Below are 16,300 nucleotides of genomic sequence, written 5' to 3'. Positions count from 1 at the left end.
GCCCGCGATCGCGATCCCCCGACATATCCCCACCGCCCACCGCGCCCCCCCGGGAGGAGGTGGGGGGGGAGGGGGCTGCCCCCGCACTGCTTTTTGGCCGGGGTGGGGCCCCGTAGCGTCGAGGCCGCGCAGGCCGCGGCGGCTGTTGCTATAGCAACAGAGGAGGGCGGTGGCGCGCGCCTCGCTGCTGGGACGTGACCCCTTTTGGCCCCGCCTTCCTCCGTGCCGCCATCTTGGAAGTTGCGTCAAGATGGTGGCGCGGCAGCTGTAGGCTCCGCCCCCTGCGGCGTGCGTGGTGACGCAACCGCGCTGTCGCCTCCTGAACCCGGAAGTGCGTCCTCTCTCCGCGGGAGTGCCGAGGCAAGCCGAGCCCAGCCCAGCCCAGCCGGTGGCGGGGAGATGGCGGCCGCGGCGGAGCTGCAGGGGAAGTACCAGAAGCTGGCTCAGGAGTACTCCAAGGTATCAGGCGCCGCAGCCCGGCCCCGATGCCGCCTGGCCGGTGCCGCCCCCCGCCAGCTGCTGCCTGCGCGCGGGCTGCCGGCCGTTACGCGCCTAACGGCCGCCGCTCTGAGAGCACGAGGCCTTCCCTGGCCGACCCACCGGGCTGCCCCTGCTGTCGGTGGGCCTGCCCCGCTGCCGCCCTGGGGCCCCGGGCGCCCCCGCCCAGCCCGGCTGCCCTCAGCGCTGCGCTCCGGCCGGAGCCGGGGGCTGGTCGGGGCTGAGGCGCTGGTTTCTGTGGCAGGGTGAAGCGTTTGGCGCCCAGAGGCTGCCCCGTTTCTTGAGGGTGAGGTGGAGGCAGGCTTGGGCAGGCAGGGCAGGTGCCAGGCTGCAGGTGCCGGAGGACCACGGCGTTGCCAGCGCTGGCTGGGCCAGCCGGTGTGAGCGGCAAAGTGGCCTTGTCTGCAAAGCATCCAGTAGGGCAAGTAACGGGTTCGGCTACACCAGGGAAGTGAACCCAGCAGCCCTTCCCCTTGCTCCTCCACTTCGGGCATGAGGCTCAGTGAGCTTTCTGGGTGTGAACAGTCGTTGAGGTCTTAGTCTTGTATCTTACCCACAGACTCGTGAGTTTGCTGTGACCGGTGGGTGAGGGTTCGGCAGTGTTATGGGCTGCAGTGTCTTGGAAGCAAGGACGCTTGATTCCACACTTACCTCTTGTCTGTTCCTGTTCTTCTGCAGCTGCCTTAGGTGACTGCATCCCGTTTCTGGTGCTTAACAGAGTATTTGCAAAGACTTCTGGCCCGTACTGGAGAATGCCTTTCCTTTCCAAGGTGCTCCAGATGATTTCTTAAATGGTGGAGCATCGCTTAATACAGAATTTTTCATTCCTGTTTCCTCACTGAAAAGGAGACTGTTGGTCTTGAATAGCACAGTTATTCAACAGCTTTGGGAAAGAAAGCCAGCACTTTGTTGTTGTGTAGCCCAGCATCAGAGTGCTTGGCACAAGGCACTTGACTATATTTGAGACCTCTCCCTAGATCACAGAAGAATGTGTCTTTAAATACTATTCTCCTTGGAAATGTTAGAAAAAACCCGATACAGAATCTAAACTGTTCACAGATGTGTTTTTTTTTAATAATTTCACAAAATAATTTTAAGAAAACTAAATTCACTTTGGGGCTTCGTAGATCAAAGAGTTCATATTTCTTGTTGCTTTCTACAGTGGCTCGCTGTACCTTGGAGATTGAAAGTGGCTCAGAATAAGGTAGTTGAGGGACTTTGCTGCTTGATTCCCAAATGAAACTTTGAAATGTGGACTTATGACTATAGCTTCTAAAAGTTCCAGCTGCTGCATCCTCTTTCTTTTGGTATCATGGTGTCCAAAAACTTTTTTGAACTTCATCTTGCAACTTTCAGCCTGTGATGTTTCATTGGTTCTTTCTGGGAACTATTTTTTGGTCTCATCCCCCTTGTGAAACAACTCCAGGGCATTGTGGGATCCCCTTTGCAGATAACACTTTTTGTGCAAGTGATCAGCTGTTCAATTGGCTGTTTATTGTGTGCAGGTGAAAACAGAGAGTAGCCCTGGGAAGCTGTTTGTCTGTTCGCTTAGTTGTGTTGTGGAAGCTGAGGAGAGAGGTAGACAAGAGTTTGATAGACTCAAGGAGTGCCAAGGGAAGTACTTGCCAAAGGATTGCTTTCGCTCTCTGTTCACAGAGCAGTCATGAAGAAGGATGTGTGTGTTGAGTCCTTTCTTCCCCTCGAGTTGCAGCTTCTGGCTCTCTTGCACAACCCTGATAGAAGTATTAGTCAAAAGGCTCTTTCAACTTGTGACAGCCTTTGGTGGATCACACTTCAGCTTGGTTATCTCAGTGCAGCACAGTCGAGCTAGTTCATTCATTGCACCTGATGTGTTCCTGCATTAGTACCTGTGGCAGAAGGAAAGATGTAGAAAACTACTGCACTGCTTTTTCTTGCTAGGGAAACCCTGTGCTTGGAAGTTTTTCTGTGGTGCTCTTACGAGTTCCTTCTCTTGCCTTTGTAATACCTGAGCAGCACAGTGGGAATACTGCCAGGGCAAAAGCCTGTGCTTAGCAATGTCAACTGACTTGACTTTTCACATATATTCAGTCCTCGGATGGAAGATGTTAGCCACTGCTGTTTTACACTGAGTCTTGCCTTTTATGCTTCTGCCAAAGGTATTCCCAAACACTATAGAAACCCTTTTCATTTATATCTGCAACAGCTGGACTCAAAACATGTCAAATGAATACAAACTGCTATAGAAGAAACCAGGATTCAAGCAATTATCAAGGAATGGGAAGATGGAACTGTTGGTATCCTCATTGCTGCAGGGTAGAGGTAGTCTATGAAGTGACTGGGAAATAGGTTTGAGTATCACTTTGCACTGCAGTGATTTTAGCTTAGATTTGTGAACTACATAAGTCAGTCTTAGAGGGATTTTTCTTCTATGCTTTTTATGCATTTTCCTGAAGTGTATGTCAAGCTGTTTTCTCTGGATCATCTGCTGCTACTGGCAATTTTTGCATTAGATTATAGTTAAGCTCTTCTTGAATTGATACAGATTTTGATTTATTTTGAGCCCTGCTTATGTTCCAGAACCAGTTGTGAGCGGTTTTGGGGAAAAGAGGGGAGAGACAGAAATAGCACTGACTATGAGCAAGAACTTGATTAGTCAAGGAAGAAGTTGCAACTTTTCCATATTTGTTCTTCAAACGTTAACTGTATCTACGTAACTAATCTTCCAAGATATTTATTAAGAGTTATGCTGTATTTGACCAAAATATTCAGATGGTAAAGTAACTTCTTATTTTGTGACAATTCAGGATATGAATTGGATACTATTTTCAGCCTGATACCACTACAATCCACCTGAACAGAATACTTTAAAAAGCATGCACAACTGGTGCTCTCATGAGAGAACATGATGCTGTATGCACATTCTAATGAATGGCTTTTATTTATTCCTTTGTCTTGAATAGTTACCAGCATCTCTTATTTTTCAGCTTCGAGCCCAGAACCAAGTGCTGAAAAAAGGGGTTGTAGATGAGCAAGCAAACTCTGCTTCTCTGAAGGTAATCTCTACAAACTGCTCACGTCAGATGTATTAAGCTGTGACAAAATAGGTAAATGGGAAGGGTAAATGGGGAATACTTTTACTCAAAGCATTGTGATTAAAAGAATAAAGAAGGAACTTGATCTAGTAAAATAATTTCTGTTCTGCAACTAGTCTTCATTGTTTTCTGGAGGTGCTGACTTTGTAAAAGTGGAAGGTTGCTCCTTGATGATTACCTTAAAGAATGAAATATGTACTTGAGTGTGACCTGTGGGCAGCTCAAGGAATTGAAATTTGTTTTTTAGTTTAAAAACAATACTTTTTGTCTTTTCAGTATTCATATAGTGAAGAAAACAATTTTTTAATGTGGTTTTTTTTTTAATGCGATACTTCTTATTAAAAGCAGTGTGAAAGTATTAAACTTTTTGGCCATTCAGGAGCAACTGAAGATGAAGGATCAATCACTGAGAAAACTGCAACAAGAAATGGACAGCCTGACCTTCCGAAATCAGCAGCTTGCCAAGCGGGTGGAGTTACTTCAAGATGAACTTGCATTAAGTGAAGCTAGGGGCAAGAAAAACAAGGTATGTGCTAAAGGCAAAAAAAGCGCCTCACCTGTCAATGTCTTACTCTGATTTCTATCAGTAGTTACTTTTTGTCAAGGGTTGAGCTAAATGTTTTTGTCAGAACCTGTGTTATTAACTGATGTTAGTGAAAATACCCACAAAACAGGTATTGATACATATAATATATGCTAAGTAGTTCTGTACTCTTCCTAGTGTATCAGCTAACTGATACTGAATTGCTATCTCCCTTTTCAGATATTTAAGTATTCAAACAGCTGGGAAAGATCTTGGAGCTTTGTGTTTAATCTACTGCTACGAAGAAAACTGATCACCCTTCATTTTCTATCCTCACCTCCTTGCTTTGTAATTTTGATGTCAACGGTTCACTCTTCAGCCTATGATAGTAGCTTTTCCTAGTCAGCTCTTACATGAATCTTGTCAAATGCTTTGAAATCTAGATTTTTAGCTGATATTCTGTATGTTATTTCAAAATGACAAAGTAATTCCAGTACCATGATCTTTCTCTGCCAAAATGCTTGCTGATTAAACCTGACTATACCATGTTCTGTCTTAAGATCAGCCATATCTTCCGTAGGTAACATCAGAATTCCAGGGGTGATGTGTCTGGGCTTGAATGACTCTCAAACATCCTTTTACTACCTTCCTCTTAAGAGGAAACCCCACTTACTGTCATCTTTTGTTTTCAGTTTGTTCCCAAAATGCTGTATCTGTAAAGACTGACACTAAAGAAATCATTCTACTGATGAGTAGTAGGATCATCTTACTTTCTCTCTAAACTCTTGTGCAATTTTTTGCTATCCAGTTCCTTGACAAGCAGTAGTGCCTCTGACTTAGATTATTCATACACTGTAGTAGATTGTTCTTCAAAATGCACTTTGACCCTTCTTTTATTTTGCATTATGTAACTTACTGCTTTGGTAGATGTTTCCAAATTTTGAAGGACCTCAGCTTGGCTTGAGTAGCTTTGCAAACCATTGTCACTGACTGTGTTTCCTGTCCAGCTGTCAGAATGCACAGTTCTGGTTTTTGGGTTTTTTTTTAAGAAGCGTTTGTGCTACCTTTTAAATATGTTCCCTTTTAGTTTTACCTATAGAGCATCATTGAGTGGAGATATGTTCAGTACAATGTACCTACTAAATTCTATATCTCTTAATTCAGAGACTTGCCATTGGGAGGCCATATAAATGGTATCTAAACCAATTTAAATAAAGATTTTCATACTTGATCTGTGTCAGGCTGCAGTTCTTCTAGAAGGAGAACATATGCCAGTATCTCAGGTGTTGTAGTTCATAGGCTGCCCTCAAGTGCAGAGGTGGCTTAGCTATGCTAGCCGTCCCAAGCGTTTGCCGTTTGGTGTTAAGCATGAACAGTCTCCCGGTTGTTTGGTGATGGGATTACCTTTGTGGACACTCGCTGGGGGTAGATGTGCCTTACACGCAGCTACCAAACCAAATAAGCCTGAGTGCATAGGGTTCCACGTTACTGACTGCATGAAATCATGCAAGATTCTAATGTCAGGTGGGCGTCTGCCCACAGGAGCGATTTCGTGTGTGGTGTCTGAGTAGAGGCTCTTCTGAGTCCTTTACTGAGTTAGCATTCTACCACTGTGCAGTAACAACAGTGTGAAGGAAAATGTGCTAAAAGTAGGCCTGTGCTGTGTGCAATATGCATGTGTTTCGATGTATTAATCAATGTAAGCAGGAGAGATACTCATGTGCCTCTGTTGGGAACTGGTGATGGGAAGTATTTTCATATACTTGGGGATGGGCTTTGGGATACACCCAGGGACTTGGAGGTAACAAATGCATTTTCTTTCTTTTAGAAAAGTACAGAATCCTCGTCTCAGTTGAGTCAAGAGCAGAAAAGTGTCTTCAATGAAGATCTTCAGAAGAAGATAGAGGAGAATGAACGACTACATATACTCGTGAGTGAAACTTTTAGCTTTTCTTTTTAGTTCAGAAAACTGGTCACATGAACAAAGAGAGAAAAAATAAAATGCCATCTGAAAACTAGTGGGTTTACATGCTTAGTTGTATGCAGAACAGTAGATTAGATCAGATAGCTTGTGTATAAAGGTGTTCGCTGGGCAAATGATAAAATATTTTGACTTCGGTTTCTTAAGACAGTATGTGGAATAACTCACGTAATACATGTTTTGTCATTTAGATTTTTAGCTTTTGGTGACGCTTCGCTACTGTACTGAAAACAACCATGTAGTTGATACTGGGTGGAAACTTCTTTTTACTTCACTGTTTCAGAATTGCCTTAAAGCTTAAAATATTTTCTGCAAGTTGCCATAATTAAGTCAGGAATTACTTTACCGAAATGGAATGCATTTCACTTTGGCTTAGAAAACTGAAGAAAAACCTTATGACTCAAGTTTAATTTTTCATGTGTCTGCTGTAAACTGGCAATGTATTTAAGGAATACTTGGTACTACAAAACCAATAAACATAAAGTACTTTGTTCCCGAATCTTTTCTCTGTAAATATCATTGTAAAATTTCAGTTTGTCTGAGGACTAGTACTTGTTGTTAACCTGGGCTGGCTGATGTAAGTGATCTAACTCATGGGACTAGATTCCATACTAAAATTAACTTTTTATGTGTTCTGCTTTTCTTTTAGTTCTTTGAAGCAGATGAGCAGCACAAACGTTTAGAAGCAGAGCTGAGAAGTAGACTTGACGTTTTGGAAACTGATGCTGCCCAGCACCAAGCTGTGGTGGACAGTTTAACAAGGAAATACACAGATACCATAGAAAAGCTGCAGAATGATAAAGCCAAATTAGAAGTAAGGAGTTTTTCCTTTACTTGCAAGTTTGAAAAGTTTTGAAATGAAATGTCTTGCTGTGTCAGCACTTACATTGTGAGATTATCTTCTTGCATAAAGATCAAGTCTCAGACACTAGAAAGAGAAGCTAAGGACTGTAGGCTTCGAACCGAAGAATGGTAAGTGTTTTTATTTAATAAATAAAAGATTGATTTAAAGAAATAACTGCTGTGAAAGATTAACTTTATTGTTTCTAGAGAATAATATCTTGAAGAAAAAAAAAAAACCACAACAAAAAACCCCTAAGCCACCAAAGGCTTTGATAAAACCCAAAACACTGGGCAACAGCTGATTATCATCAAGACTGTGCAGGTCAGACCCCTTTTCCTTCTACTGGGTACGTAACTAGACAATAGGTTCCACAGGTTCAACTTTCAGTAAGAGCAGTTTTGTTGCCAGGCTATTTTAAGTAGCTGTGAAGCTGTTGAAAGCTTGAAGAATTTATTTGTAATGAAATGCTTAAAAAGTAAAGAAACAAAAGATTCATGAGTTTTTACAAACTGCTTCTCAAAACGAAGCTTGGGTAAGGTATGCTGAGACAAGTGATTGAAGACTTTCAAAAATCCCCCTCCACTCCAAAAGCTTCTTGAGCAGTGCTTTTGCTTCGGGTATAACACGCTCACCTAAAATACGTGGAGGTTATTGGAAACATTGTGGTGTTAGTTTTGGAGTATCTTCATTGTCTTGAAGACAAATTGTAGAAAATGCAAAGAAGTTGAGGACTGCGGGCCAAGTCAAATTAGGGTGCACTTCTCTGAAGTTCATTGTCAAGGTGCATTTTTAAAAGATACACGTGCAGTATAGATCTTTAATGTAATGGATAAAATACATAGTGAATGATAGATGAAGAGTTCCTTCTTTCAAATGATAACCTTGAAGCATATATTTCAATTATTTTGTTAAATGCAAAGGTACTTGAATTCCCGTAACTCCTCTAATACAGGTCAGGGTTTCAGAAAATGACTTGCAAAGGAAGATGAAAGCTATGTTTTGCCACTTTTTGCCTTTTTTCTGGTGTTTGGAAAACAGTGTAGTCTGAACTGAATAGTAGCAGATTAGAGCTAGTCTGTCCTGTTCTGTGATGACTGGATAATTAATGTCATTGTAAGAAATTGTCCCTACCATTTAAGAAGGGAGGGTTTTTAAATACAAAGCGTGGCACTTTTTTTTTGTTTTCAAAAAATAAACAGTGAAATCAGTACCTAATGAACACATGACAGAAGATGTCTGAGTACTGCTCTTCTGTTTTCCCCGCTCTTTCAAGGGGAAGGATCTGTTTGCCTCTGACACCCACACTTCATTTGGGAAAGCCAGGGCATATGAGACTTGACAGCCTGCATGCCTTGAAAATTAAAGGGCAGAATGTAAACCAAAACATACCAAACTGCTTGTTTGCTGTTCCTTTGTAGTACAAAAAGGAAATATCCACACTCCCGCAGTTTGAGTTTATTTTCTGTCATGCCCAATGCTACTGCGGTTTGTGCTGTACAGTTTCTATGTGGTTTTGGAGCTGCTCTTCAAGAAATAAGTTTGTTAATGTGCATGAGCTGCTCATTGGCCAGTTTCTTCATATCTTGCTTGTCTATTTTGGATTCTTTTTCCGTGTTAGTCTCTAACTTTCCATATATCAAATGGTTTTTTTTAAAAAGGAAAAAACTGTCGCTTTGATGCTTCCCCCCACCCTCCACTATATGTGCAGGAGTTCTAGATGTCAAATGGGAGGCAAAACAGTGAAGAATTTGGGGGCCTGAGTTGGGTAAGGTGTGGAATTTAGTCTGAATCAATATGCAGTAATCTTTGTTGATGTATGTATATAATATTGGAATATATTACTATTCATCATTAGAATGTATGCTAATGATATGAGTAATTTTAGTAACTTAGTTCCACACCTATATTCACAATCAAATCCAAGTGAAGCAGATCTAAAGAATAACCACTTGAAAATGCATCAGGAACATTATTGCCAAGTCTTGTGGGAATGGGCTGTATCGTAGCAGTATTTCAATGTGGGGCTTTGAAAAGCTCGTAAGGTATTTCTGATAGTGGTGTGACAGTTAACTGAATTATCGACAAGTCACTACTTGCGTATTAGAATACTGCATCGGATATATAGTGACTAATTTAAAGGCCCTTTTGCATTCCCATTCAAGTTCCAGTAGAAAAGAATACCTTCATGTAGCTTATACAGTAGTTGCAGAATTGGAAAATAATGTAAAGATTAACTCTGAAGTTGAGCTTCTCAAGAATGGAACTTGGGATTTACGACAACTTGTTGCTTCTTCCACTGCACTTGTTAGGGATTAAAATACAATGTCATATATTGTATATGACCTAAAGGAGGAAAAATTATTCCTGCCGTCTTCTATCTGACTTCTAGAAGACAATTACCTGTACATTCAGGGGGTGCTTACGGTGAGCTGTGGTGTTGGTGATACAGATTAAATTTTAAAGGTTTACAATATGTGTGTGTGTGGTTTTTCGTTTGTCTTTTTGTTACTTAGCCAGCAACAGTTAAAGAATCTTCAAGCAGCTTTGGGCAGTAGACTGGAAGAATCTCTGTGCATAATCAATGAAAAAGTACCTTTTAATGACACAAGTACGTATTGCCTTGGTCTTGGTATCTTGTTTAATTTTGGGTATCCATCTGGAGGAAGTACTCCTTAGCAATTAAAGTGTATTAGCTGTAAGAAATATTGGACATCTGAACAGATGCTTGGAGGTAATTGTAGTAAGTATTCATAATACTTGTCATAATCTTGTTTAGTTATCTTAAAAACTTGATACTTTTAATTTTCATTATAGATATAAATAAAAACTTTATATATAGATATAAATAAAAAATTACAGATATAAATAAAAACTTTTGAAGGCTTTTGAGTAATTTGCCACTTGTCTTGCTTAGTGTTGTCAGAATATCGTAAAAGGTGAAGGAACACAGTCAATTTAGTGATTTCTCCACAAAGATTTCTTTATTTACTCCTCTCAAAGCGTATTATTTTTGGCAAGGTATATTCAAGAGTTACAGGAAGTTAAGATGGGGATAAACTAGTGGCTGCAGAGATGTTGATTTGATGAGGCATTGCATTAATAATGATCCATACTTAGTGGGAAGTCTGTCAGCATGTCTCATATCTGATCAGAGAACACTCCAGCCTATTTCTTCTCCATGGTTTGTTTTGGACTCATTCATCTTTTCAGGGAAAAAAAGCCAACCTTTGAATTTGGGGACTTTTACTTGAAGCAACCTTTTTTTTTTTCTGCTTCCTTTCCGACTGCTACTAGATAAACTGAAGTGTGGAGTTTACTGTGAATTTAGGAGTGCTCAGCCTTCGCATTTTGTTGGTACAAGAATCGGTTGGTATGTGCCAGTATGTGTGTACTGGGTGCTTCTGTAAATAGCTTGAATGCGAGGTTGTACTGCAGGCAGCAGTCTGTACTGTTCTGCAGTGATACTAGGAGGACCTGGAATAGTGAGAAAGCTGAAAGTAGTGAAGCAGGAGCAGAGGAGTGAAAACAGGCTGTTGTATTTGTGGTAGGTTTTATTGGTAGTTTGTGCATTTTTCATTTAGTTTAAAATTTGATGACAATGTTTTGAATAGCCTGAGGTTCTCTAAAAGCTGATCTGGCGGGTGCTGCAGGGGTGAGCCTTCCAGTTCACTGGGCTGGCAATCCAGTGAGTCTTGGCTTAGAAACACCAGATCATCTTCTCTAGGAAATGTTGACTCTCATACAGCATGTTGTACTTGGGTGTTGGTGCCTTGAATTGGTACCCTTTTAACTCTGTCCTCTCACAGAGATCACTTTGCCTGATGTCTGCTGCCTATTACTTCTCTGACTTCTTTAGCTGATTTTTTTCTTTTGTTACAGGTGGTTACCATTGTAGCGAGAACTTGGAAAATAATTTTTCTGCTCACTCAGCTGCTATAGCATTATGTTTTTGCTTGTGTAGAAAAGACTGAAAAAATAGTGGACAGATCTTTAGTGATAGAATAATGAAAGTCAGGAAATGTTTGTCTGCTGTGAAATCCAACTGCCTTGCTGTAGGCTCTGTAGTGGTTTTAAGGGTAACTAGCAACTGGCTTCAGTTTCAGTAACAATCAAATGCCTTGTTGACTGTTAAGCATGATTTTGAGAGTAGAAAGATAACAAAAAAGTTTTTTGAAGCATTTACTTACAAGTAGGGTTCAGTAATTTTGGACAGAGTATTTTGTTCTGATTACAACTACCTTTTCCCATTTGTTAATTGCCAAATGTGAATGATACAAAAGGAATGAGAAACTAAGTTTCCTTTGTGTATAGATTTTAAACTACAGTGGTTGTTAGTCCATTTAATTGAGGATGAATGTGATCCCTTTTAAATCCGTAAGACTCTAAGCTTTCTAGGTACAAATATCCCTCTACCTCTTTAAACATTGTGCCTGCTTGTAATTGAGTAATCATTCTAGTTGCTCTGTAACTGGAACAGAACGCTGAAATATGTGGAAAGTACTTCCTATTCTAAATTATCAACAAATCAAGTGTATACAGGAGCATTTTTTTTGAAGTGCAAACCATTTTAAAAAGTACATTCATCTTGTTTGACAGTCCCTGGAAGGCAATTGAAATTTGAAAATCATCTTGAATTCTTTCCATTATTTATTTTTTTTTAAAGATTTTTCACTCTTGTTAGTGATGGATACTGTTCTTTTGGGCAAGAGGGTTCTGCTCTTACCGATCAAATACAAGGTGTGCAGATGGTTAAATCTGACTTGCAGTGTGAGACGGGTATGGAAGTACTTTTTCTCTAACTAGTCGCAGTAACAGTTCTTAAGTGAGGATGTTTAGGTCTACTTTATTGAAGCCAGTTGTTTGTATAGCTTTAGTTAATATTACTTATGTGAACTGTAATACTACTGCAATGTAATTTTATATTAAAAAAAAATCACTATTTACCAATAAGTGTCTCTTAAAACCCCCACAATTCAATAAGTGCATATAACTCAATTTTTGTCTCCTAGGATCTAATCGATACAATGCTCTGAATGTACCATTACATAACAGAAGATACCAGGTAAGCACATTTTGTGACTTCCTGTGTAAAGATGCAACTTTCTACACAGATACTGAATAAAAAGTCATTTTAGTGACCTAAAGTGGCAGAAGATAGCCTGTCTTACTTACTGTCATGATATTCCAAGGGAATTTCTGTCCACAGAGCCTCTGCGCTTTTCAAAAGGTAGTCTGTGCTCTTCTTATGTCGAGGAGTCATCCGCTCCCCTCCCATCACTAGAGCTAATCCATTGACTGCTGGCTGATGATTACTGGGGGTATTAACTCAGGCATGCCTTTTGCAAAGGAATAGCAAAAAGGTTTAATACTTGTCTCTTATTAAAGTTATATGAACTATTCTAACTTACTGCAGGCTGGCATAGCAAAAGAATATTTATTTAATTGTAATATTTAGCAGGTTTTTTAAATTTTAATATTTAGTTAATATTACTTGCCATTAGTTGTAATCCTCTTAAGGAACAAATCCTGTATCTTTGAGAACTCTGCATGGTTCATTTACATTTTATGGGATACTTCTTGCCAAATCACCCTTATTAATTTAAATATTATTAAAAAAACCCTAACCTTTTCGGTTCATTAATGTAACTTCATCAGTTTCCTTGGGAATGTGGTTTACTCCATATTCAAAAATGAGCATTAATTTCCAGTGAATAGCTAAATCTATTAAGTCTTTTAACAGTAGTAGATTGGGTACCTTGATACAGTCAAAATTTTCCTGCTTCACTACCACAGAGGATGGGCTCCACAGCCCTTAGTGTTGGGTTTTTTTCTTGAACCTTCAAGTTAGTGCATTCAGATGCCACTGTAGAAAAAAATTCAGGTAACTGCTTTCTGCTTTTTTCAGAAGTGCCTATAAAGAGACCTTGTTCCTAATATGTCTGGCTATGAGAACAGGTGACCCACTGTCCAGTTTTGATGGAAGCAGACCTAAATCAACCTGTGCTGGGTCCTAAGAAAAATCGGAATAACTGCACAGAGAGTTTATCCCTTTATTATTTCCTGCTAGCAGCACTACTGTCAGCCAGCCTCATGCTTTGAGATCTGCAGTCTTGAAAATGTTCCAGGACAGATTTTTATGACTGGCTGTGTCAGTGGAGGCAAAATGCTAGTGTATTAGCACAGGCTGCAGTGGAAAGGACAGCAAAACAGTAATATTGTCTGTTTTCCTTCCTTGCATAGCTAATTAACATACACAGACTGAGTGTAATGACTGCATTAATTACACGCCACTATCCCTGATCCACAGTCAAGATTCACTTTGATTTAACACTTCATTGAAGCATTAGGAATACATCTCTGAAGGAGAAATCATTCTTGGCTTGAAATGTCACTTTAACCTTATTCCCTCCTCCATAAATCACAGCAGTGTACTTTTCTTCTCTGTTGCCTTTGCTTTTTCAGAATGTTCCATTTTGGATTTGTTTCTTGGATACCTTTCTACTACACTAAAGCCACAGAACAGCCTTATTCATGAGCAGCAGCTCAGTTCTGTCCAGGTGGGAGAACAAGAATTGAGTGTTACTGGTTAGAGAAGCTGACACCTTTTATTCTGGGAGAAAACTGCATTGGTTTTTGCTAATTAAAGTTACATTTCCTTACAACCAGGTGTTACGATTTTCTCACTACCTCCGCACTGAAAGAACTGAGCTGTTGTCAGTGATTAGTCTATTGGTCTTCAGAAATTTTGATTTCAAAGATGGTTTCTGTGATTGTACTAACCTCTAAGTGTTCTTGTGGCCTGTTGTTTGAGAAATGCAGCAGAGGCAAAGCACCACCTGTTGAATGAAATAAAAACTTACTTTGTCGTCATAGAAAAACATGCCCTTCTGTGTGGTATTGTAGTATATGAATAAACTTTAAAAGTTAAAGAAAACTGCTGCTATGTATTTTAGGATGACCTAGTGACAAGAAAGAAATAATTGATAGCAATTTTTTGTGTCCAACTATAGAATTTTTTTCATATTTAAATAGGTACTTGTCAAATGTAGTAATTTTATAACTTCTTTACAGCTGAAGTTGCGAGACCTTGCTGGCCAGGCACTGGCTTTTGTTCAAGAACTTGTAACAGCTCTTTTGAACTTCCATACATACACTGAGCAGAAGGTACAGATCTTTCCCATTGATTCTGCAACAGACAGTATATCACCGCTAAATCAGAAGGTAAAGCTTACAGATTTCAATAGTGAGTATGTTCAGTTCGGTAGACTTTCATGAGTGAATAATCTTAGTCCTTCTTTGCTGCCTTCTGCCACCTTTACTGGAGTGCTGTGAGTGTGTTCCTGAGAGGCAGCTTCTCCTGCATGAGAAGCCTTTTCTATAGGGTGAATTCTCTGAATGCAGGCAAAGGTGTAGCTGCAGAGAATCCTTTTCCGCTGTGCCTCTGCTACAGAGCAATATGACAGTAAAATTAGGGCTCTGCTTTATAAGTGATAAAGTGCATTTGTTAAAAGTTTGGCTGACTGACTTTTAAAATGAGACACAAATATTGCACTGCTAAACAGATGCTTGTCTTAGTTAATGTACTGAGGCATGGGAGATGTTGAGACAGAAGGTCCTGTGTTTAATATGAAATAAACTGAATGTAAGGTAGGCTTATGAAGGAGAGAACTTAGGCTCTGTTCCGTTGTCAAAAACAAACTTTGTAATCTGATTTGGGGCTATTTGTGTGAAGACCTTTCCTGTAAGTCATCTGAAGCTTCAAGTCTGCAAAGCATGTTGAAATTATTATGAGAAACCTGAGCTGTCTCTTCCTTTGCAGCTCCATGGGAAGGCTTTTCTGAGAGCACTGTTTGGAGCTGTTAAGCTGCATCTTTTGACTTTCTATGCCATGAAGCATGGAAAAAACCATTGTGCACAAGGATTTGTGTGGGGATGCATATATGTATGCTTGGGAATAAAACTGCTTTAACATCAGAGTTGTTGACTTCATAATGCAAGCGGACCTATGTGCATTTAAGTTGCTGGATGACAGTATCTTCTGATTCAGACTAATTTCAATTTAGAAGTTTGTAGAGCTCAGACTTAAGCTACTGAGGTGGACGTGGTTTGCATTGATCAAATGGCTGCAGCGCAGGTAGTGGCAATGTTAACTATCACAAAACTCTGGTGCTTGGGAAGACCTCCTTTAATCTCTTTGCAGGCAACAAATATGCTTGTGAAGGTGTTTTATCGACTAGAAAAATCCCCCTCTATTTACCTTCTCAGTTGTTTCAACTATTTGAATCAAGAATACACTTTTACAGACATTCAGCATAGATCTTAGTTTGAGAACATTTTCTTGCTTCTGCCACCAAACATACTCAAAACGGCGTATCCTTCTGGTGAAAACTGTGTAGCTTTGTCATCCAAATTCTTTGGGGCAGGAATTGTGTCTCCTTTTTATGTGGCCTAGTGTGGTGATTGGATTCTAGAGAGGCTACTGCAGTTTAAGGGGATAAAAGCAGGTTTCTTGGGTATCACTTCTCATGCATTTTTTTTCTTAATGTCCTAGTTAACACTTCTTTGTTGCTTTTCAGTGGAGAAGTGCTTTCACACAGCTGAAACATGCACCTTAATCAGAACTGTAATTTGATTCTCCTTTTCTGATAATTGACTCTGAATCAGTAGTTCAGGCTTTGTTTGTTTTCATAATTATGTCTCTTGTAGTCTGCCCCATTGTGTGTTCATGACCTAATTCCTCTGTGCAATTACCTCTCAGGGCTTTTGCCATGACTTTCCAGCGGTTAAGCATCTTTTATCACTCACTGAAGCTGCTGTTGCTCCTGTATTTTTGATTAATTTATCTATTTGCTTGGCAGGTGTTCTCAGTGTGATCTCAGCTCCTCCACTGAGTAGTTCAGAAATCTCCCTTTAATGTGGTAGAGAAAATGAGACAAGTGTCAGGCTTAGCACACTTGCACTGATTTATTTTTCCCCAACTCCAGGTCTTGTCTGGCGCTTTTGAGCTATTTTCCCCACCAAACACTCAAAGTAGATGTGGACAATTCCCTTCCAGGTTCAAGTATTCCTTTTCTCTTTAAGTATTGGATTGCTGGGTTCTGCTGGGTCTTCAGCATTGTGCCAGATAACTCCAGTCCTCTTTCTTGCAACACAAGCCAGGAGCATTCTGCATGTGTTATTTCTTCCTCCTTAGATTTAGGAATTTTCCCTAATTCCATCTGGATTTGTGCATGCATGAATGAGAGCTTGGCAAATCTCTTTTCTTGTTAACACTGTGTTGCCGCACTGTAATAATACATGAAATAATTAAAACTTCTCATATCCTGTGTGCCTGGGATCTTTAGCTACTCTTGTGGTATAAGTAATCAAAGGTGAAGGTA

The 16,300-nt window shown here is 40.2% G+C and overlaps 1 protein-coding gene across 2 annotated transcripts in view; it reads left to right on the top strand.

The window, feature by feature from the left end:
- Positions 1-298: 298 nt before the first annotated feature.
- PPP1R21 (protein phosphatase 1 regulatory subunit 21) overlaps positions 299-16,300 on the top strand; it is a 31,985-nt gene continuing 15,983 nt past the window's right edge. Inside the window, exons 1-9 of one of the 2 annotated variants that reach the window (XM_056356847.1) lie at positions 299-459; positions 3,465-3,533; positions 3,952-4,098; positions 5,924-6,025; positions 6,726-6,890; positions 6,990-7,048; positions 9,434-9,528; positions 11,930-11,982; positions 13,992-14,141. In XM_056356847.1, coding sequence (XP_056212822.1) covers positions 400-459; positions 3,465-3,533; positions 3,952-4,098; positions 5,924-6,025; positions 6,726-6,890; positions 6,990-7,048; positions 9,434-9,528; positions 11,930-11,982; positions 13,992-14,141 — 900 coding nt within the window. In that variant the 5' untranslated portion in view covers positions 299-399. Of the gene's footprint in view, positions 460-3,464; positions 3,585-3,951; positions 4,099-5,923; positions 6,026-6,725; positions 6,891-6,989; positions 7,049-9,433; positions 9,529-11,929; positions 11,983-13,991; positions 14,142-16,300 lie in introns of those variants that run through there. The other variant, XM_056356848.1, reaches the window with a different exon arrangement.

Source organism: Falco biarmicus, chromosome 12 (genome assembly GCF_023638135.1).
Source record: "Falco biarmicus isolate bFalBia1 chromosome 12, bFalBia1.pri, whole genome shotgun sequence".
Lineage (NCBI taxonomy): Eukaryota > Metazoa > Chordata > Aves > Falconiformes > Falconidae > Falco > Falco biarmicus.
This window is presented reverse-complemented; position numbering and strand designations above follow the sequence as displayed.